We start from the raw sequence: 24,910 nt of genomic DNA, 5'->3' as shown, positions 1-24,910 counted from the left end.
TTTGCAAATTTTAACAAATTGGCAATTTAAGACTTTCCCAGACTGCTGTTGAAACTAAATACCAGCAAAGATTTTAGTGGTCTTGAGGGTCTGTAGAGAATTGAAGACGAGGAGCCTCAAACACACAACCCCTCAAGACCTTTGCCAATTTCAGAAGATGTGAGGGCAGGAGATTGAAAAGTTAAACAGAAAACATATGAAACACAAAGTAGCATGCTTTTCATGTACTTATGGTACTAGAGAAATAAGAGTAAATTTTAGAACTTACAAGCTAAGCCCAAAACCTGAAAATCAGAAGAGTTTTTTACTGTTTCATAATGCTAATGAGATCAAGATTAGATTCTTCCAGAGAGAGAGAGCCCAATGAACACACCAAGCATTCAGCTGAAAACCCTAAGAAACAATATCTTAATAACAGAACCAAATCAGAGGTAGACTGAGTCTTACCAAAACTAAACATCAGCCTCAACTCAGTTCAAACCCTCATTACTTTAAATAATCAGTCTTAATTTTGTTTGCCCAGTAGTGGAAAGGGTGAACACACTGGGGAGAAAGAAAAAGTCATTTGGAGCCTATATAATTTTATTTTTTTTTGAGATGGAGTCTTGCTCTGTCGCCCAGGCTGGAGTGCAGTGGCGCAATCTCGGCTCACTGCAAGCTCCGCCTCCCAGGTTCACGCCATTCTCCTGCCTCAGCCTCTCCGAGTAGCTGGGACTACAGGCGCCCGCCACCACGCCCGGCTAATTTTTTGTATTTTTTTAGTGGAGACGGGGTTTCACTGTGGTCTCGATCTCCTGACCTCATGATCCGCCCGCCTCGGCCTCCCAAAGTGCTGGGATTACAAGCGTGAGCCACCGCGCCCGGCCTGGAGCCTATATAATTTTTACCTGCAGTGATCAGCATTTGGTTAAACAAAAAATGCTAGACATGCTGAGAGTCAGGACTATGTTACTGAAAACCAAGAGAAAAAAAAGCATGCAATAGAAATAGAGCCACAGGTAACCTAGATATTGGGATTAGCAAAGACTTTTACTGTAATTAATATGTTCAAAAAAATAAGGAAAGTACTTTTTAAAATGAGGAATTTCTCAGAGAACCGTAATCTCTAAAAACAAATCAGATGAAAATTTTAGATTTTAAAAATGTAACATCTGAAATTATGAGTTTGACAGGGATTAGACACAGAAGACAGGATTAATGAACCAGAAGAATGGTCAATAGAAAATATTCAAACTGAAGCGCAGAAAGAATAGGAACGGAAAATATAGAAAAAGCACCAGAAACGTGGAACACAGTGAAAAGGCATAGCATACATATAGTCTGTATCCCAAAAGGACAGGAAAGAATGAGGCAGAAGAAATATTTGAAACTATAATAGCCACAGATTCAAGAAGCAACCATAAGCAATATGAATACAAATAAAATCACACTTAAACACATCATAATAAAATGACTGAAAGCCAAAGGCAAGACAAGGAGGAGAATTTGGGTGTGTAGCAAAAGGTTAGAAACTAGGGAAATGCCATATGAACAGAAAAAAAGAAGATGCATTAACCGGATGATCCACCAGGTAGTACAATTGGCAGAGTATTTCAGAAATGGAGCTGAAAACTTGTAAGAATAAAGCTCCAGATAGATGGCCAGACACAGTGGCTCACACTTGCCAGCACTTTGGGAGGCCAAAGTGGGAAGATTGCTAAAGCCTAAGAGTTTGAGACCAGTCTGGGCAACATAGTGTCTCTATAAAAATTAAAACAAAATTAAAAAAAAAAACGAATTAGTCAGATGTGGTGGTATGCCTGTGGTCCTAGCTACATGGGAGGCTGAGGTGGGAGGATCCTCTGAGCCCAGGAGGTTGAGGCTGCAGTGAGCTCTGATTGCACCACTGCATTCCAGCCTGAGTGACAGAAAGAGATTCTGTTTAAGAAAAAAAAAAAGAACTAGATAGGATAATTTTGAGCTTCATTTACAGTTCACTTGTGCTAAGAAGCCTAAAAACAATGATTAAAATGCTAAGCAATTTTTGCACTAATTAGAGTCACAAAGCATTTCTTCTCTATTGTATCCAATAAACTAATATATATAATTTATTGGCTGAGAAACACTGTAAGTTTTAGGAAGTGTTTGCTTCTTGCTGGTAATCCTGAATCTATGAGGACTACTACCTGTGACTCTCTCAGTCAGGAGCCCAGCCTTTGAAAAACTGAACCAAAGAAAGGAAGATCTAGTGAGTATATGAGTATCATCTACAGGCATATCTCTGTTTCACGTTGTTTACAAGAATGATTCAGAAGTTTTGATAGAGGATGGTGAAGAGAGGGCCAATATTTATATATTGGATGGCTCTTCCTCATATTTCTGGTTAAAAACCTCTGCTTCTCTTGGTGAATGCAAAGGAACCATCCAAAAATCCTATTAAGTTGCAGATTCCAATTCAATAGATCTAGGGTGGGACCTGGGATTCCTCATTTCTAACAAACTTCCAAGTGATGCTGGATACTGCTGGACTACAGACCATTTTTATTTTTATTTTTTATTTATTTTATTTTTTTATTTTATTATTACACTTTAGGTTTTACGGTACATGTGCACAATGTGCAGGTTTGTTACATATGTATCCATGTGCCATGTTGGTTTGCTGCACCCATTAGCTCGTCATTTAGCATTAGGTATATCTCCTAATGCTGTCCCTCCCCCCTCCCCCCACCCCACAACAGTCCCCGGAGTGTGATGTTCCCCTTCCTGTGTCCGTGAGTTCTCATTGTTCAATTCCCGCCTATGAGTGAGAACACGCGGTGTTTGGTTTTTTGTCCTTGCGATAGTTTACTGAGAATGATGGTTTCCAGTTTCATCCATGTCCCTACAAAGGACATGAACTCATCATTTTTTGTGGCTGCATAGTATTCCATGGTGTATATGTGCCACATTTTCTTAATCCAGTCTATCGTTGCTGGACATTCGGGTTGGTTCCAACTCTTTGCTATTGTGAATAGTGCCGCAATAAACATACGTGTGCATGTGTCTTTATAGCAGCATGATTTATAGTCCTTTGGGTATATACCCAGTAATGGGATGGCTGGGTCAAATGGTATTTCTAGTTCTAGATCCCTGAGGAATCGCCACACTGACTTCCACAATGGTTGAACTAGTTTACAGTCCCACCAACAGTGTAAAAGTGTTCCTATTTCTCCACATCCTCTCCAGCACCTGTTGTTTCCTGACTTTTGAATGATGGCCATTCTAACTGGTGTGAGATGGTATCTCATTGTGGTTTTGATTTGCATTTCTCTGATGGCCAGTGATGATGAGCATTTTTGCATGTGTTTTTTGGCTGCATAAATGTCTTCTTTTGAGAAGTGTCTGTTCATGTCCTTCACCTACTTTTTGAGGGGGTTGTTTGTTTTTTTCTTGTAAATTTGTATGAGTTCATTGTAGATTCTGGATATTAGCCCTTTGTCAGATGAGTAGGTTGCAAAAATTTTCTCCCATTTTGTAGGTTGCCTGTTCACTCTGATGGTAGTTTCTTTTGCTGTGCAGAAGCTCTTGAGTTTAATTAGATCCCATTTGTCAATTTTGGCTTTTGTTGCCATTGCTTTTGGTGTTTTAGACATGAAGTCCTTGCCCATGCCTATGTACTGAATGGTATAGTCTAGCTTTTCTTCTAGGGTTTTTATGGTTTTAGGTCTAACATGTAAGTCTTTAATCCATCTTGAATTAACTTTTGTATAAGGTGTAAGGAAGGGATCCAGTTTCAGCTTTCTACATATGGCTAGCCAGTTTTCCCAGCACCATTTATTAAATAGGGAATCCTTTCCCCATTTCTTGTTTTTGTCAGGTTTGTCAAAGATCAGATAGTTGTAGATATGCGGCATTATTTCTGAGGGCTCTGTTCTGTTCCATTGATCTATGTCTCTGTTGTGGTACCAGTACCATGCTGTTTTGGTTACTGTAGCCTTGTAGTATAGTTTGAAGTCAGGTAGCGTGATGCCTCCAGCTTTGTTCTTTTGGCTTAGGATTGACTTGGCGATGCGGGCTCTTTTTTGGTTCCATATGAACTTTAAAGTAGTTTTTTCCAATTCTGTGAAGAAAGTCATTGGTAGCTCGATGGGGATGGCACTGAATCTATAAATTACCTTGGCCGTATGGCCATTTCACGATACAGACCATTTTTAAAAGTGAGGTGTTAGGTACACCCTAAATCATCTAAAATTTGACCACTCTGGCGGACAATTGTGAATTGCCTTAAGACAGAGGGTCAAAAGTTTTCCTGAGAAGACAGAGGGGTGCTCAGTGATTGTACTTTTGAAGTGTTTACTGTAGTATTATTCTGAACAGTAACTACTGTGTTTGCAGAAGATGTTAATGCATGTTCCCTTAGAAGAAACAGTTCCATGGTCAAATAAGTTTAGGGAGCATTTGCATACTTTTTTTCTCCTCTAAAAGATTCACAATGCACATTTTCATTGTTGTAATGCTGAACCGTCTGCAGTAAGGAAATATGTTTAGCCTGACAATTCCTTTATTTAACTAGTATGAGTCGGAGGAACTAGCGATCCATGGAACACACTTTGGGAAATACCACCATATCATAGAGCAGTAGTTTACAACTTTGGTGTATATCAGAATTAGGTGGAGAGCTAATAGAAAACATCAGATGCCTTTGTATTTTTACTTTTACTAAATTCCAGAGGTAATTGTGATACCCATCAGGGTTTTAGAACCATTGCTATACAGTAATGTCAGAGGAGTTTTTGTTACCACTTGAGGAGGGAGAGTTGCCTATTAGCCAAGCTTCTCTCTTTCCAACTTGCTCTGTCAAAGTCCATGCTATCCCTGGGAGGACCAGCATCAGCTATGAACTGCCTTCATTTAAGGAAGAGCATTCAGATCAGATGGGGCTCAATGGCAATTTTATGGGAATAGCATTGAATCTATAAGTTACTTTTGGTAGTAGGACCATTTTCATGATATTGATTCTTCCTATCCATGAGCATGGAATGTTTTTCCATTTGTTTGTGTCCTCTCTGATTTCCTTTAGCAGTGGTTTGTAGTTCTCCTTTAAGAGGTCCTTCACTTCTCTTGTTAGCTATATTCCCAGGTATTTTATTCTTTTCGTAGCAATTGTGAATGGGAGTTATTCATGAGTTGGCTCTCTGCTTGCCTGTTGTTTGTGTATTGGAATGCTAACAATTTTTGCACATTGATTTAGTATCCTGAGACTTTGCTGAAGTTGCTTATGAGCTTGAGAAGATTTTGGGCTGAGACGATGGGATTTTCTGGATCATGTCATCTGCAAACATAGATAATTTGACTTCCTCTCCCTATTTGAATACCCTTTATTTCTTTCTCTTGCCTGATTGCCCTGGCCAGAACTTCCAATACCATCTTGAATAGGAATAAGAAAGGGCAGCCTTGCCTTGTGCTGGTTTTCAAGGGGAATGCTTCCAGTTTTTATCATCCCATTCAGTATGATATTGGCTGTGGGTTTGTTATATATGGTTCTTGTTATTTTGAGGTGTGTTCCTTCAATATCTAGTTTATTTAGAGTTTTTAACATGAAGGGATGTTGAATTTTATTGAAAGCCTTTTCTGCATCTATTGAGATAATCATGTGGTATTTGTCTTTAGTTCTGCCTATGTAATGAATTACATTTATTGATTTGCATATATTGAACCAACTTGCATCCCAAGGAAGAAGCCAATTTGATAGTAATGGATAAGCTTTTTGATGTGTTGCTGATTTCAGTTTGCCAGTATTTTATTGAGGATTTTTGCATTAATGTTCATCAGGGATACTGGCTCGAAGTTTGCTTTTTTTCTTGTCTTCTGCTAGTTTGAGGGTTTGTTTGGTTTTGGTTCTCTAGTTCTTTTAGTTGTGGTGTTAGGATGTTAATTTGAGATCTTTCTAGCTTTTTGATGTGGCCATTTAGTGCTATAAATTTACCTCTTAACACTACGTTAGCTGCATCCCAGAGATTCTGGTACATTGTCTCTTTGTTCTCATTAGTTTTAAAATTCATATGAAACCTAAAAAGAGCCCAAATAGCCAAGACAATCCTAAGCAAAAAGAATAAAGCTGGAGTCACCATGCTACCCAACTTCAAACTGTACTACATGGCTACGGTAATGAAAACAGCATGGTACTGGTACAAAAACAGACACATAGTCCAATGGAACAGAATAGAGAACTCAGACTAAGACTACTCAGCTACAACCATTGAATCTTCAATAAACCTGACAAAAACAAGCAATGAGGAAAGGATTCCCTATTTAATAAATAGTGCTGGAAGAACTGGCTAGCCACATGCAGAAAATTGAAACTGGATTCCTTCCTTGCACCTTATACAAAAATTAACTCCAGATAGATTAAAGACTTAAATGTAAAACCCAAAACTATAAAAACCCTAGAAGAAAATCTAGGCAATACCATTTAGGACATAGACACAGGCACAGATTTCACGATGAAAACACCAAAAGCAATTGCAACAAAAGCAAAAATTGACATGTGGAATCTGATTAAACTAAAGAGCTTCTGCACAGCAAAATAAACTATCATCAGAGTGAACAGACAACTTACAAAACAGGAGAAAATTTTTGCAATCTATCCCTCTGACAAAGGTCTAACATCCAGAGTCCACAAGGAACTTAAACAAATTTACATAAAAAAAAAAACAAACAATCCCACTAAAAAGTGGGCAAAGGACATGAACAGACACTTCTCAAAAGAAGACATTTATGCAACTGACAAACACATGAAACAAAGTTTAACATCACTGATCATTAGAGAAATGCAAATCAAAACCACAATGATATACCATCTCATGCTAGTCAGAATGGCAATTATTAAAATGTCCAGAAACAACAGATGCTGGCAAGGTTGCAGAGAAAATGGAACACTTTTACACTGTTGGTGGGAGTGTAAATTATTTCAACCATTGTGGAAGACAGTGTGATCATTCCTCAAAGATCTAGAAGCAGAAATACCATTTGACATGAAAATACCAAAGACATGGAATAAACCCAAATGCCCATCAGTGATAAAGAAAATGTGGTACATATATACCATGGAATACTATACAGCCATAAAAAGGAATGTGATAATGTCCTTTACAGGGACATGGATGGAGCTGGAAGCCATTATCCTCATCAAACTAATGCAGGAACAGAAAACCAAACACCACATGTTCTCACAAGTTGGAGCTGAACAATATGAACACATAGACATAGGGTGGGGAACTACACACTCAGGTGCCTATGGGGAGGGAGGGAGAGCACCAGTAAGAATAGCTAATGGATGCTGGGCATAATACCAAGGTGATGGGTTGATCTGTGCAGCAAACCACCATGGCACATGTTTACCTATGTAACAAATCCTGCACATGTACCCTGGAACTTAAAATAAAAGTTGAAGGAAAAAAAAAAAAGAGAGATTCCTGTATACATTCTACATACTGCAGGAATTCCTCAAAGTCTTTTCATTGTAATCTCCTAGTCAACAGGGCTATCCCTTAGCCCTGCTCCAAATCAGAGCTCAAGAGAATTTTCTCTCTAGAACCAATTTATTGGTTCTTTGAACAAGGCTTAGTCAATCAGGATTTTAGTAGTAGTCAGTGAACAAAACCAACGAGGCAGTCCTGTGAGGTAAAAGGAAGGGAAAGACAATAAACAAGTAAACCAATAAATAAGATAATTTCAGATAGTAGTTAGTGCTGTTGAGAAAATACATAGTGCCATGGGACAGAGAATGACTGAGTCAGGGATTCTGTTGAGATTCTGTGGTCCTAAAAGGCTATAAATGCACTAGGGCCAGTCAGGGTAATGTGTACACCATCACAGAGAGGAAATTGGCCCTGATAGTTCAGATGGGATTGGCCCTGATGGTTCAGAAAACTTCACCAGCTACCCCCATATATATCTGGTCATGAGGTAACCTGTATCTCCTGTACCCACTATTGCATGACTGGCTTATACAGGACCCCAAATCAATATTGGTGAATGGTTGGTTGGTTGGATGGATGAATACCTAGTTAACTCTAGTGATTCTGACAAGATCCATCTGGTGAGGCCTTAAATCAGGGCTTGTTTCAGCTATTGAGCCAAACTGATTACTCTGTTTGAGGAACAGCTCCCTCCTATTAGGCATATACAGTACTCTGTATCTGACCCTGAAACACAAGAAGGAAATGGGCTAAGAATACAAAAAAACCCTTTTGTGCCACAGAGTCAGTGACTACTTCATTACAGCCCAACTGGAATGCACTACAGACCGTTAAAAGGAAATGATTCCTCACTTCCCCAAGTACTTGAAGCAGGTGTGGTCTATTCATCAGGGTTCTTAGTTGCAGGCAACAGAGATGGATTCTAGCAATTTGTTAGAAAAGAGTTTATTAGAATGGCATTCTTACATCACATTATCTCTGGGAAGGACAGAGAATGAGATGTGGAGGTGCTAGCCAGGCAGGAACAATGCCAAAATTATGCCATTGAATTGGTCTACTGAAAACACTAGGATTCTGCTGTCAGAACTGTCATTGCCAATGCCTCAGGCAACTGGATGGAGCTGCTGCCTCCACTCTCTTCCATCACCAGACAGGATTTTATACACACCCTACCTCTTTAAGTTAATTCCTTTGGACCAAAGCTTGGGGTGGACATATCTGATAGGCAGAGTTTAAGTCACAGAGTTTCAGGAAAAGCTAGGAAAATGAGTATGTGGCATTTTCAGCTTCTAAGTAGGAGATGGCCCTACTCCATTAGGGAAGAATCTCCCTGTAGACACAAGAAGGGGGTTTGAATTCTGAACAGCCAAAAACAAGAGCAGATGTCAACTACAGCTGGAGTAGAGAAAGTAAGACCAAGAAAAGAAGACCAGAGACACTATCTTGACCCTGCTGGGGAATAAAAGCAGGATGCTAAGAAGCAAAGCAAAGCAATTTCATGAAGGTATGAAACCAATGCATCAAGATATGAGTCCAAGGGCTGTTCTACAATCTAGTCTTGCCAGTAGCTCTGATATTTTGGTCTCTAGGCATTGGGCTTGTGTGTTAATAAGTATTGGTTAAGTCATAACTTGGGAGGGGAATCTTATTTACTAGCCCACATATCCCCAATAGATGCTGTTAGTATTTGTTTTCTGACACTCTCTTTTCTAAGTCTCCATATTTACCCAATAGTCTCAAATAAATAAATATATTAAGTACGGATTCTGTGCCAGGTATTATGCTAAAAACTTTATATGGATATCTTATTTAATCTGCACCATGATCCTGAATACAGAGAGAGACAATGAGGTTCTAATAGATTAAATAAGTGGCTCAAGATAATAAAACTAGTAAGTGGCAGAGCCTGATGTCTTTCTTTAGATATGTTAATACCTATCTGTTTCTATTAGACAGGTTAATATCTTCAAACAGGTTATAGTCAGTTCTTTACCACCATTCAGACTGTTTAATGTAACTTAATGATTTTCTGCTCTAGTTCATTAAACGTTGCCTTTTGTTTTAGTACACAGGGAAGAATCTTGTTTTTCTATTTTCAAGTTCTTGGTTAGAAAGTTATTAGGGGAGAGAGAAGACTTCATGGTTGTCCCCATGTGCTTTCCACATGGCCAAGGCAAGACATCATTCTATCTATTTTCCAGATGAGGAAACTGGACCCACAGTCAAAGCAGATGTAAGTTGTAAAGCAGGATGCCAAGATCAGTGCCCTTTCAACTGCACCATTGTTGAGGAGGGGCAAATAGATTGTGATTTGTGTGCTGACTAGCTGGTATACTCATTTTCTATGGCCGCTGTAACAAATTATCCAAGTTTAGTGGCTTAAACAACACATAGTTATTATCTAAAGGATTCTTCCAAAGTTAAAAGTTGGGGTGGATAGACATTCTGCCTACCACAGCTGGTTAAGCCTGTGTTAGGAAGGATTCTGAGGCTATGTCTGTGTTCATCAGGAAAGATAACCCTGGCCAATTAGCAACGTCTACCATGGATTCAGAAGGAAATGCCATGTATTTTCTATCTTACCATAGATGCAGGCTAAAAGAAGGAGAGTATTAAAATACCTACTGATAAGGCTTTAGGACCAACAGGTTCATATGCCTCCTACACAGTAATAGTTCAATACACTGAGACAGCAGGGTTTGCAGCAGAGAAAGAGTTAAACGATCACAGGGCACCCAGTGAGAAGATGAGAGGAGACCCTCAAATCCATCTCCCTGATTTTTCCTGGGCTGGCGTTTTTAAGGGGATCAGGGGCTTTGAGGGTCAAAAGTCAAAAGTTTTCCTAAGAAGGGTAAAGGGGATGTGGGAACTGCATTCTTTAGTGAGTCAGCTTCTTGTGGGGGTCCTTCAGGCAAGCAGGTGTCACTAGTGTCACTGGTACACAGGACCTGAAGGAATATCTCAAAGGAAAAGCTTAATGTTTTGTAGTGTTTGAGTTGTTATCTATACAGCAGTTCAGGGGAGCTGTAGTCTTACAGCAGGGTCTGCATGATTCTGGGGCAATAGGCCACAAACCACTATGGGGAAGCAGGTCAGAGAGCAAGCTGATCTCATAACAAACACTGACTGTGCTGCCAGCTTGGTTTATTTTTGTTTCTCCCCTCCATGCTTCTCTGATTAATTTTATAAAGTTTGTAGGAATGGCTTCAATAAGAGGAGTGACAGCCAGTTTGTGGGCTCCAGCTCTTCCTGGAAGGACCCTTAGAAGCAGAAGCAGAGTGCTCCAACGCTCTGCCTGGTTCCATACCGTTGTAGTTTTTCTCTTCCTAGAGCTGGAGATACTTGACCCTCTGGCAAGCTGAGCCCCTGCCCAGGTTCCAGGAATGATGCTGTCTCACTGGATCTCCTGGATCCCTACACAGCAGCAGGCCCAGTGCTAGGTGCTAGAGCATCAGGGTAGATACAGTTCTCTCACAATGGGATACAACACTACAGGATAGCTGCAGAACTGAGGGGCTTACCCTTAAAATGGGAGACAGACTGGCCAAGAAATGGATATTCAAGGAAAAATTATGTTACTTCCCAGGGCTCACTTGTCCTGTGCTTTCTACCTCCATGACCACACTCAGACTGCCTAAAATGCTCTGCTCTGATTTGCTAACTCCAATCCTGTTCATTCTGCAAACAATACTTCCTCTTTGATCCTCCCCAGCTGGAAGAAAGTCCATTTTCTCATTGTAGTTTTCTTTTTTAGCATATCTGAGGCCACTGATACCTTATTGAGGACCCACCCTATGCTGGGTACTGCATCTGGCACTGGGGACATACTAGCGATAAAAGGTAAAGACTTGGCCCCTTGTTATGGAAACGACAGGACAGTGGGGAAGGCAGATATGAGTCAAGTCGTCACACCACTAAATATTATAAAGGGGCACCTAGAATCAGTCCTAGAAGGAATAGGTACATGATATTCTGAGAGTTATGAAGCTGCCTTGGGGAAGTGACAATTGATCTCAAATCTGAAGGCTGAACAAAAATTAACTAGATGAAAAAGAAAGAGAGGGCCATTCCAGGCAGAAGACACAACATGTCAGGGAAGCAGTGCGTGGAGAAAGCAGGGTATCTGCAATGCTCTGAAAGGAAGGCAGTGGCTGGAAAGGAGCAAGAGGTCTGGTGCTGGCTGGAGTGGAGAGGCAGGCCAGAGCCAGGGCATGCAGGGCAAATTCAAACCTTTGATCTTCGTCCCAATAACTAACTATGTGTCCACTCCACTTGCCCTTACCCACTCTAAGCTCCTCGGGTATCCCTTACCCTTTAAGAATCTTGGTTCCCTCTATCAGATCTCTGTGTTTAGGACTACATGAGAAGTGTTAGCTATAATTTCAAGCTACAGGCACACTTAAAGATAAAAATAAAGTACATTCCTGAGAATGGGGAAGTGGGGTTCACCCTTGAACAAATAATTAGGGCTTGGAAAGAGGAGAGGTTGAGATATAAAACCATCTTTCTGTTTCTCTATGATATACTCAACCAAAGTGAACAACGCCACTTGTTAGTCAGCAAACAACCAATGTGAAATGTCCACAGATATATGCACTAAAATCTAACAGACTTCAATCTGAGACTTTGAAATTCCTTGGCAAGTTGGGGTCCTCAGCTCTAAGGGGGGGCAGAAGTCTGGAGCTTACAGAGTGGCAACGTCTATAACCCCCACAATGGCTCGCATAGGTGCAACAACCAATCATAAATGTTAAACAGAATTTTAGGACACTGAGAACCTTATGTAATCAACAAAGGCATATAGGATCTTTTTTGGACTTTTGTCAATGAGGAGGCAGAACATGGTGAAGGAGCATTGGCTGAGATGTAGAAGGACAATTTCTTTTTCTCACTCAGGCTCTGTCACAGAGGCGTTCCTGGGCCCTGGAAACCCTTTCAAGCCATCATAAGCCCCACTCTCATTGCAAAATGTGATGTCACCTTCTAAAGTATATTCATAAGAAAGGCAAAAGCTGAAGAATAATCAAAACTACCTGGAAAATGCCTGAAGAAGGCACGATGCTGGAGCCTGACATGACACACACCATCTCAAGTCCAACATTGCCAATTTATCTTCCAGTGCTGGAAAGAACTGCTGTTGATTTAACTGAACACCAGATGAGGTTCCTGGCTTGCATTCAGGAGCCATGTTGTAACAAAAAATGTACCTTCTCTTTAAACACTGAAATCACATTCAGGGAGGTGAGATGCTTCCGTTCCAAGAAGCACATCATGCTGAGGTAATAGTACCAGATGTACATCTCCCATTTCCCCAACTGCTGTTTCTCCACCTGCTAAGAGTAGAAAATTGTACCTCCTCAGCCCTACTTGCTTCAAAGGGATTCTGTAAGGATAAATATGGGTGCGTGTTATCTTTGTAACTTTACAAAGTTTACAAACTTTGCAAAGCCCAAGTCAGTGAAATAAAATCTCCAAAATCAAGTTACCATGTCAACACTGTTTTATGTGACCAACATTTACGTTAATGTAACATCAATATGTATATATAAAACAATAGAATCCCAAGGCTACAAGTATTTTTGGAAGAACCCAGCTCAATTCCCAACCCAATGTAGAATCCCAATCAAAAGTTACTCAGGATTTTGAATTACGCAGGAGTCGGTGTCCCTAACCCTTGCACTGTTCAAGGGTCAACTACAAGGGCAGACTAAGGTCACCTCTCGAATAACTCTCACAGCTCCTAAACAAATGGAGTCCCCTATATTTTCCTAATTTCATGGTTCTTTAAAGAACAATGGCTGAGAAAACGAGTAGCTAAGAGAAAAGTAGTACTCAAAGGAAAGAGTACCTCAGAGACAGGGAGCTCGCTTTTTAACTAGGTGACCTATTCCATTGTGCTTAGAAATTTTTCATTTAGTGATTTGACATCTGCTTCCTCAGACCTTTCTCTCACAGATTTCAGTAATATCTTTTGCAGCCACACAAAATATGTATTTTTCTATGTGATAACACTTCAGATACTTAGGGGCAGCAATCATCTCTCCTCTTCTCACAGGACATTGGTACCAAAGTTCTCATTTACCATCCTAGGCATCTACCTCCACATATGCAAAATGTATCAGTGTCCCCATTACAGGGTGGGAAGGAGAATCTAGCCTGCCTATATGTGAGGTTCCTCTACTGGAAAAACTTTTCCATCCTGGAATAATAGCTGAAAATCTAGAGTAAATTTAACATAGAGCTACAGTTTGAATACTCTTTTCTTAAATGAAAATTTCAGATGTGTTCTGATCCAGAACATGAGCAAAAAAAAAGGAACACAAAAGAAAAAATTTACTTAATTCCACAAAAAGGAATTCAATTTCTAAAGCTCTCCATCATTTAAACATTTGAAATTGCTCTGGGGCTTCTGTTTGGGATCGTGCAGGCATGCTACCCCTGGAATTCACTTCTGAAGGATCCAGATTGAGCAGAATCAAGACACTGGGATTTATGTTTTCTAAAAAACTGAGAAAATCAGGACCGTCACAGCTATTTCTCAAAAACACTATAACCTGGGGAACCCATTAACCTTGACATAACTACAGGTGACTCTTGAATGATACAGGTTTGAACTGAGTGGGTCCAGTTCTCTCCCGATTTCTTCTGCCACCAAAGGTAGCAAGACAAACCCTTCCTCCTCCTCTTCCTCCTCAGCCCACCCAACGTGAAGACAATGAGGATGAAGACCTCTATGATGATCCACTTCCACTTAATGAATATAACTATATCTTCTCTTCCTTATTATTTTCTTACTAACATGTTCTTTTCTCTAGTTTGATTGTAAGAATATGGTAGATAATACATATAACATACAAAATATGTGTTAAGTATGTAATCAGTATGGCTTCTGGTCAACAGTAGGCTATCAGTAGTTAAGTTTTTGAGCAGTCAAAAGTTACTCATGGATTTTGAATTACACAGGAGTCAGTGTCCCTAACCCTTGCACTGTTCAAGGGTCAACTATAAGGGCAGACTAAGGTCACCTCCTGAATAACTTTCACAGCTCCTAAACAAATGGAGTCCCCTAAATTTTCCTGATTTCATGGTTCTTAAAAGAACAACGGCTAATTCCACCAGTCACATACTTCTCTCTGTTGTCTACTCTGATGACTCCCTGGGCTTTGCAATGTCTTGGATGTATAGCATATATAGGCTGAGATATATACTGTGAAATCTGTTTATGAATTGCTAAGAGCTGACAAGTTTAAAAATACAGTGTAGGAAAATTACTCATGGTTGTGGAGGAAGATGGGGAAAAGTGCCAAATGGGCTTTTAATGAAGCTGTCTCAGTGTGAACATATGTAAAAATAACTTTTAGATATAGGCATTATGATGAACAAAAATGATCTAGCTAAGTTAAGAAAACCTATAGGTACACAAGATCCTGGTGATTATATGTACGATGAACAGCTTATTCATGAAGGACTATTTTGTTTCCTGTTAGTGGATCAACATACTTGGCTCCCCAAAAAACACTCCAACTAGACAAAACATATCAACACATTAGTCAGAAATATAGCTTTATTATCATAATATTTCATAATCTAAAAACTTCTTTAATTCTGGAACAGAATATTCCAACTTCTGTACAACTGACTGGCCCTGCAGAATACTGGAAAACAGTGTCTAAGCAACTTGAACCTTGCAGATAAGAATCTGTAACCTACTTTTGGAAAAAGGAAAAAAGCAAGAAAAACAGTTCAAAGGAAGATTTCTTCCCTACGAGACAAATAAAATTAAATCTACTCTCCAGTTTAACCTTGAACATAGTTTCCCAGAAACTTTGGTGATTTCTTCAAAAAAGCAACCGCCTTAACTCTAAGGTCAACTGCCCATGTAGACAAAGAAAATATTTAAAAATAAGACACAAACGGGACATGGTACTTAGCTCAGGCCATGGTGTGTTAAGGGGAGTATGCTTCTGAGTAAGCCATCTCCCATGTTTTGACACTAAATTTATGTCTCTAAGGAGGCACAACATACATAACACATTTCTTTATATAGGGGTCAAAATTTAGTGGGAACTTAAAAAAATTTTTAATATAATAAATAAATCTCAAAATAATTTGTCTTGTGAAATGTAGAGTAGGATGACATTATGGTACTTTCTGAAGATCATGGGGTACCACTGTCAAAGAGAGTTGCCATGCCCTCTAGGTATGTTAGATGAAAATCCAAAATGTCAGTTACTTTAAATAAAACAGAAACAAGTTGTCATTGCACACACATTACGGGACAAAGAGCATGCAATACAACTAACAAGTCATGTTTTTAGTATGTAAAAGGCTAAAGTGCAATCATGGTATAAGCATCAATAATAAATAACTTTAGAGGGGGAAGTTAATTCTCCAAATAAATAATAATTATAACATTACAATTTTTACAATGTTAGCCTAAACAGTGATATTCACAGCAATGTTTTTCCCCACTTGATAGCTGCTTATATATCACATGAATGATCCACCTCCCATAAACCAAAAGTCAAAGTGAAGATTCAAAAATGAACATTTTCATTATGGTAGGTTCAAAATGTTTGTATAATGATAAGTTACACTTTTCAATTGACTGGCATTTTAAGCAACTGCTTTATTTCCTATTTTTAATGCGCTGCTAATTTGATGCTTATTGCAATAACAATCATAATTCTGCCAATGTTAATTACGTTACAGTTTTGATTTTTTAAATAAGAGAATTCAGTTTACATGAACAAACATATATAGTTTAAAAACCACTCACCACAAACACATACTTTCTCCATGAGTATTTAAAAATAAATTATTAATATACTTAACATATATATTTTGTATGTGTTACATATATGTATATATGTATATATTTGTGGACAAAATTATTCCTGTTTTCAGAAGAATGTCAGCACTTGTAAACTCTTCATGAGACCTGATGATATTGCTAAATTTAAGGAAAAAATAACATGGAAATTCATTCTTGAGGAAAATCATACAGCAGGAAATTCTTAACAGCTCTTTGTGGAAACAAAAGCCATTTTAGGGAGGGAAGGAAGGGAAGACAGTGTCAGATTCTGGCTCCTACATGCATCGTTTATTTCAGAAATTACTTTAGAATGCAACATACAGTGAACACTCCAGATACTTGGTTGAAAGATACCTGAAGCCTTAACAGGGCACAGAAGCAGCAGGAGGCAAAGTGAACTACCCAGTGGAAAAGTTAAGCCAGCGAAGAGAAAGTCATGCCCGTAGCAGAGACAGAGAGGGCCACTGACACTGTCCAGGAAGCAGGTCTTAGGAAAGGGCTTGGCGACACCCGCAGTGCTTCCAGGATGGTCACAATGCACCAAGCGTGCAGTCCACTGTCATTCCAACCACCTAGACACCGAGCCCATGCTGGGTGCTAATCAAAAGAGGGTTTTACTGTGCTCCCCAGCCATATCCACAAAAGCAGCTATTAAGACAGAGGCTGGCAGCGTGGTCTGCGGGTGCAGAATACTCAGCCAAAGAAGATGGCAGAGGTGTACCAAAATCTGAATAAACATGCATCTAGGCCACCAAAAAACCTCAATCAAACAAACGAACTGAAAGACACTCTGTCGGAATGAGAACTGAAGTCTGACTGAAAGAGTCCCTTGAGCAACCCAGAAATTGAAATCTTGATTAACCAGAATACTCGGGCAATGGGAATCCTTATTTTGGAGGCTTTCAAATTAGCTGAGGGGAAGGTTATACACAAACACAAATATTTTCATTTTACTGTTATTAACAGAACTTTACACTCCCATTCCTTGCCTCACACTTTGGAGAGCAGTGGGAACAGATGAATATTCTCCCTAGGCCTGACATTTTGTGTGGCCTTGGTCTGAAAATTAATGACCACTGCACAGAAGCCCAGATGCCAAGATTACTGGAGACTGGGCCAGTTACTTTAGAAATTAGAGCTTTAAGATTGATTTAATTTTTTTATTCTTTCTGTAATTTGCAAGCTTCTAAAAGGGGATTATAATAAAATTCTGTTTCACTAAGATTCCCATTTGCTAAGCTCTGGTTAATCGAGGTGCTTGCCTGTGTTATGCCCTTGGCTTTTCCAATGTGTCTTACTATGGAATGTTTCCAGAAAGACATTACTGTTGTTCCCTGGAACAACGTTCCCCAAAGCCCAGCGATGATTGGTCCAGCACCACCCACCCTTTTAGATGATGTTCACAATGGCTGTTGGCTTTTTTTTAGCCATTTTGGGCCTGATGTTGCCTTTGCGGCCAAACCCCAGGAGCTCCCCTTTCTTCGGAGGTCTGCAGAGGTCTCTTGAGGACTCGGCCTGTTCGTGAATGGCCTTGGCAGGCTGCATGCTGGCTCTGTCATCCTTGGCCTTTTTCAGGTGGTTTCTCCCCTTTGGGTGGAAATGGGCCTTGAGATCAGGGTGGTTACACACCGAATGTGGGTGCCCTCGGCTTCTGCAGAGGGTTGGCGGGGAGTGGAGAAGAGATGAACAGAAAGAAAGATTTCTTTAAAACCTTAAAAGAATAACTACTCATGGCACAATCTCTCCTACATGCTACAGTGGTGATAATGCTACCACAAAGACAAATCATAATATGAGTATTTTTCTTCCAAAAATTCCTGTGGTCTCCATGAAATGATCACATGGTACTAAATTCCCAGGGAGATATTACTAGTTCTATTTACAGTGATAAGACTGAGGTACAGAAAATGTTAATGACTACCCAGAATAATACAGATAGTTGGTCTATGGAGAAGATGAGACCAGAACTCATGTCTCTTGACTTGTTAAATGACGACTAGCAGACTCAGACAAATTCACTGCATAGACGTTGTAAAGCATATGACTGCCAGGATGAATTTACATAAACAATGTAGTACATGAACTACATTAATAGTACTATAGAGTTATTATGACCACGCTATACCTTAATAAGAGAAAGTTATACTACATAATACTCTAAAAATATTCCTCCAGTACCATCATAGTGGCATATACTAATAGACTAATAGGATATTAAAAGGTCACATCAACTTTTCACAAAGTTAGGTACGCATGCTGGTCAGTTTTCATTTAAGCCTCTCAAAGCCATTTATAATATAGATATCATATAAAATAGATATGATCTCATATAAAATGCAACAGGAAAACATACAATACAAACATTGTCAAATGGCCCAAGTATAAAAATACATACATACAGGCATTTGGGCTTCCTATTTGAGGAGATGTCTGTAAGCTGAAGGAAAACAAATAAGAAAAAATGTTACTGCATTTGAGGACTGGATTTGGTTTTTAAAATATTTCTTGTACTTTCTAAAAACTGCATTCCCATTAAGGGAGTCAGTGACTGCTACTGGTAGCATGACCTGCAGCACCATCCATTGCATCAGTGAACAAGAACATTTCATGCTCAGCCTTTGCTTGCTTACTCCAGGAGCCTCTGTGGGCACTTGTTCTGAGATTTCTGAGAAGTCTATGTCAGCAGATCTCAAAAATCTCAAACACTCAAAAGAGCCTCCCAGTAGAACAACATTTGAAGAAATATGTTTCCAAATACTGGAATGCCTTTGCATCCTCATAGCTTAGTTCCCACTTATAAGTGAGAACATAAGATACTTGGTTTTCCATTCCTGAGTTACTTCATTTAGAATAATGGCCTCCAGCTCCATCAAAGTTGCTGCAAAGACCACTATTTCATTCCATTTTATGGCTGAGTAGTATCCCATGGTTCACATATACCACATTTTCTTTATCCACTCGTTGGTTGATGGGCACTTAGGCTGATTCCATATTTTTGCAGTTGCAAATTGTGCTGCTATAAACATGTGTGTGCATGTGTCTTTCTCATATAATTTACTTCTTTTCCTTTGGGTAGATACCCAGTAGTGGGATTGCTGGATCGAACAGTAGTTCTACTTTTAGTTATTTAAGAAGTGGGGTGACGGATAAAAGACAACATATTGGTATAATGTACACTGCTCACATGATGGGTGCACCAAAATCTCAGAAATCACCACTAAGGAATTTATTCATGTAACCAAAAACCACCTGTTCCCCCCAAAACCATTGAAATAAGATAAATACATAAAATTTGAAAACCTGAAATGATCCGCCATGATTTCTTGATTGATTCAGGCTATATTTGCAGCTAATCTATAGCTGTGGCCAGTCACAATGTATCAACTAAGGGGAACACTGACATAAAAGGTTTCTTGCCTATCATACATCATTCCTAAAATGGGAGAATACGAAGAACAACCCCACAGCTGTCCCTGAGGCTGTCTATCATTGAGATGATTTCCCACTCCTAATAACTCATGCAATGAAATATCTGCATGCACTTTTGTGGCAGGGCTTGGAATATTCTCATCTGCAGAATAAACTGATAATTATCATTTTGTGATAGAGATGTCACCATCCAGTGTATAGGCAGTGTATTTCCATCCTCCTGATCCTGATCTTCCTCATGTAGTTTTCACTAAAATAAGTAGTGTCACATTAGCAGGCAGACCAACAGAAGAAGAGAAACGACAAATAAAATATGGAGAGGCGGCCACCTTGGTATTTGGGCCAGTGTGGCCAAGACATATGTCCCTGCTGTACTAAAATAATCTGAAAACCCAAGCTCAGCCTAACAGGATCACTGCCTGCATTCTTCTGTCTGCAGCAAGCCACAAAGGAAGTTCCTTTAAAAAAAAAAGGAGGCTTAAGTCATGAGGAGACAAGATAGGATTCTTGTGTTCTGTCTTTTGACACAATCAGAACTCAGTAATATTCTAAGCCTGCTCATGCAGGCTAGGTTCGGCTTCAGATTAGTAAATTGTAATAGAAAAAGGCAACGTTCTCACATGAGGTCCCAAAGATTATGCAACAGACAAAGAAGGTGGGACAGACAAACGCCAGGCTGGTAGCTTCTGGGGAACCGAAGGCACTAGCATCAACTTTCTCTACCCCACCATCACCAATAATTATTTCGCAGCTGGGCTCCTTCAGTGAAATTCAATCAATTTATAAATTGTAAAAATAAACAAGGTTTTTCTTCCTTTAAATCTTTCCTCCTTATTTTTTTTAATTATTAGAGCATAACAAAATGCGTTCACTTTACCGTTTGTATGTATGTAAGTGGCAGTTTAATGATTTGTTGCATACATTTGTATACACACTGCTTTTTGGAATTTTATGCAAAATTGAGAGAGAGAGAGAGAGAGCGAGAGAGAGCAAATACATGTGTGTGTATGCTTCTGTCCCTGAGAAAAAGGCTAACAATGTTATCATATATTCAAAGTGATCTCTGACTTCAAAAATGTTTTTAGAACTCCAACCTTAGTGACTATGACTGTCACTAATGGGCCCTGCTGGGACCTCAAGAAATGAAAGGACTTTACTTTGTCTTACCGAGAGGGAAATGCATGATAAAGATGAGTAAAGATGGGTCATGAAGCTCACACATATAAAGGTACTATAAATTGTGCATGTCTAGATGTCACACGCCAGATCAAATACTGACCACATAACAGGCAGATTAACCTCACAGCAGCCCTAGGAGGTAAGCATCATCATTCCAATTTTACAGATATGGAAGCTAAGGCAGCAGAGTTAAGTAACTGATTTGAAGCCTCAGTGCTTTACCAGTGTTCGGGCTGGGCTTCAAATCCAAGTTAGTAGACTCCAAGCCTGAACAAGCCTTCACTCCGTACTGTCTTCTTAAAAACTATGTGTTCATGTGCATACATATAAGAACAAAGAAGTATGTACACAATAAATTAAGTGGAATCAATAGCTGGACTAGAATTCCTCCAAAGATCCTATAAATGATGAGGTTTGGGGTGGAGGCCGGGGCTTATCATCACAGCCACCACAGAATTTCCTCTGCTCCCCCTGTGAACACAAGAGGCCACTGTTCCTCCTGGCCCCTTTGGCGTCAGGCAGATGGAAAACCTTTTCCCACTTAGCCCGTCTACCTACTTCCATTTTCTCCTAGTCCAATGCTTCTGTCTTCTTTTTGATTAGGGAGAGGAGGATGTTAAGATGAGGATCAAAAGAGCCTTTGATCAAGGTCCCAGGTTGGAAAAATATAAATAGCCTTGTACTAAAAGCCAACCTAAGTACAGGTTTGACTAACTCTTATCCAAAATGCTTGGGACCAGAAGTGCTTCAGATTTAGAATTTCAGAATATTTGCATTCTACTTACCAGTTCAGCAACCCTAATCCAGAAATATGAAAACTGAAATGCTCCAATGAGCATTTCCTTTGAGCATGACCCTGGAGCTTTCAAAATGTTTTGGATTTTGGAGCATTTAGAATGTCAGATTTGGCCTGGTGCAGTGGCTCACGCGTGCAATCCCAGCACTTAGGGAGGCCGACATGGGCAGATCACCTGAAGTCAGGAGTTCAAGACCAGCCTGGCCCATATGGTGAAACCCCCCGTCTCTACTATGTAACCGCCATCCAGGGGGTGAGGCAGAGAATCGTTGAACCGGAAGGCAGAGTTGCAGTGAGCCATGATCACACTTGATCCAGCCTGGCCTCAAAAAAAAAAAAAAAAAAAAAAGAATGTCAGATTTTTGGAATAGGGATGCTCAGCCTGTAATATACATTCACCTATAAAATAAGAAGCCACATCTTTGATATCATCGAACTGCCAAATCTGTGCCCAGGATATCATCAAAGTGCCAAATCTGCCCAGGGTATCTGTGGCTATAGAGACAAAGAATAACTCAGATGCTTTTAACAAAGAAAGTTTTGAATAATATCTTTGGCCCAGCTTAGTGAAGATATAGAGACCCCAGAAACCCACGCTTCTGAAGCCTCAGCCACACCGAGGACAGCTTCTTGCCCCAGTGCACTGCAGAATAAGCCGAAGATTCTGACTCTACTCCCCACTTTCCCCCTCTTGCTTGCACACCTGAGCTCCCTCCTTTAGAACAATGAGGAATACCATCCCCAGCCCGGATCTCACTCTCTCCACTAAGGCTGCACTACAAAAACAGTGTAGATCGGCCGGGCGCGGTGGCTCACGCCTGTAATCCCAGCTCTCAGGGAGGCAAGAGGCGGGAGGATAGCTTGAGCCCAGGAGTTCGAGACCTGCCTGGGCAATATAGCGAGACCCCGTTCTCCCGAAAAAGAAAAAAAAGAAAAAGAAAAAGAAAAAAAAAAAAAAAAACAGTGTAGATCCTCATCTCCCTTCTTATAACCACCTTAGTTCCCTCCCTCTCTTCTCTTCCCTCTCTTTCTCATTACCACCTCTAGAGAGCAGTGAAATTCCTAGATTGATATGTAAGTTGATTCTTTCTAAGGTGGCTTATAGCATTAAAGAATCTTTTGTGCTATGGAAAAATTTCCTTCCCCTCACATTTAGTGCCTTTGCTGAAATAATGTTTTGGTATCTGTATCTTTCCCTCAATTCCCTTGAGCATTTATGTTCTTGTTCACCTGGCTGATTTCTAAAAATATAATATGCTTATTCAGATATTTTATCTTTATGCTCTGAAAAATGGTGCCGAATTAGATACAAAGTGACCTACTATCCCATCTGTCAAAATCACTCACACAACCGCTCAAATGGAAGGTCATGGAACAGCTTGGATAATCTTATTTTAAGTGTTGCATTTATGTCCTGCAGGTTGCTAAATCAGGACTAGCAGTAATTCATTTAACACATATTTACTGGGGTGCAGAACTTACTGGTACTGAGGAAACTGCTCTCAGTGAGGAGGGGGACACAATTACTGATTAAACAAATGAATATAATTTTACATAGTGCTAACTACCACAGCCTGAATATCCCTAACCCAAACACCCAAAATCCGAAAGCTCCAAAACGTGAAACTTTTTGAGAGCCAACATGACCCTCCAAGGAGATACTCACACTGGAGCATTTTGGATTTCTGATTTTGGATTAGGAATGCTGAACCAGTAAGCTGAATGCAAGTATTTCAAACTCTAAAAAAATCTAAAATCTGAAACATTTCTGGTCCCAAGCATTTCAGATAAAGTATACTCAACCTGTATGACAATGAAACACACTGTTATAAGAAAAAATGGTCTACAGGGTCTGCAGACTGTGTCATAATGTGGCTGACTATGGTTCAAAGCAGAGTTTAGAGTACTATACAAGGAAACAAGGGGAAACCACATCTGCCTAATCCTTTCAGAAATCACATACCTCATTCTTGGTCTTCCTAGGGCAACGTATCCTCCCTCCAACCCTCAAATAGTTCCCTCACCACAGCCTGATCATGTCCCACTCATACACAGCTCTCATCTCTAAATTTCTTGCTATATTCTAATTGTACTTTATTTTATTTGAATTAGTCCATTTTTTCTTCGGTATAGCAAGTCCATGAGGGTAGATCATATCATATTTGGAATACAGAAGGTACAAACATAAATATTTATTAATTTCCCACCATCTGTGTATGTATATATGTATGCGTACATTTTTATGCATGTATTTATGTGTGTATATGCATGCATGTACATGTATATGTACATTTGTGTGTGGTGCACACATATACACAGTCATGTACTAAAAAACAACGTTTCAGTCAACGACAGACTGCATATACGAAGGTGGTCCCATAATATTATAATAAAGCTGAAAAGTTCCTATCACCAAGTGACACCATAGCTGTTATAAGGTCGCAGCACAATGAATTACTTGTTTGTGGTGATGCTGGTGTAAACAAATCTACTGTGCTGCCAGTCACATAGAAGTATAGCACACACAATTATGTACAGAGCATAATACTTGATAATGACAATAAACAACTATGCTACTGGTTTGTGTATTTACTACACTATACTTTTTATCTTTCTATTTTAGAGTGTACCTGTTCTATAAAAATAAAATGTTATCTGTAAAACAGCCTCAGGTAGGTCCTTCAGGAAGTATTCCAAAAGAAGGTGTTGTGACCATAGGAGATGACAGCTCAGTACACGTTATAGCCTCTGAAGACCTTCCAGTGGGACAAAATGTGAACAGGAATATTGAGAATCCTGGCTCTGTGTGTATTTGTGTCTTAGATTTTAACCAAAAAAAAAAAGCTTAAAAGCAAAATTAAAAAATGTAAAAACAGAAAAAAAGCTTATTGAATAAAGCACATAAAGAAAATATTATTGTACTTCTCTGGTATAAAAACAAGCACATAGGGCTGGACGCAGTGGCTCACACCTGTAATCCCAGCACTTTGGGAGGCCAAGGCGGGCGGATCACCTGAGGTCAGGAGTTCAAGACCAGCCTGTTCAAAATGGTGAAACCTCATCTCTACTAAAAATACAAAAAATTAGCTGGGCGTGGTGGCAGGTGCCTGTAATCCCAGCTACTCAGGAGGCTGAGGCAGGAGAATCGCTTGAACCTGAGAGGTGGAGGTTGCAGTGAGCTGAGATCACGCCACTGCACTCTAGCCTGGCAACAGAGCAAGACTCCGTCTCAAAAAAAACAAAAACAAAGAA

General features: G+C 39.7%; 1 protein-coding gene across 2 annotated transcripts in view; it reads right to left on the bottom strand.

The window, feature by feature from the left end:
* The window catches only part of ZNF365 (zinc finger protein 365), a 108,010-nt gene that overhangs the window by 64,249 nt on the left and 18,851 nt on the right, over window positions 1–24,910 (bottom strand). The window contains exons 4-5 of one of the 2 annotated variants that reach the window (XM_032138150.2): window positions 18,654–18,691; window positions 14,960–17,905 (exon numbers count right to left, since the gene is read on the bottom strand). The exons of the other annotated variant lie outside the window; for it this stretch is intronic. Of the exons in view, the coding sequence (XP_031994041.1) occupies window positions 17,644–17,905; window positions 18,654–18,691 (300 nt within the window). The 3' untranslated portion in view covers window positions 14,960–17,643. Of the gene's footprint in view, window positions 1–14,959; window positions 17,906–18,653; window positions 18,692–24,910 lie in introns of those variants that run through there. 2 annotated transcript variants of the gene reach the window in all.

The sequence above is a fragment of the Hylobates moloch genome, unplaced genomic scaffold (assembly GCF_009828535.3).
Source record: "Hylobates moloch isolate HMO894 unplaced genomic scaffold, HMol_V3 SCAFFOLD_3, whole genome shotgun sequence".
Classification (NCBI taxonomy): domain Eukaryota; kingdom Metazoa; phylum Chordata; class Mammalia; order Primates; family Hylobatidae; genus Hylobates; species Hylobates moloch.
Note: the sequence above shows the minus strand (reverse complement) of the source record. Positions and strands in the feature narration are given on the sequence as shown.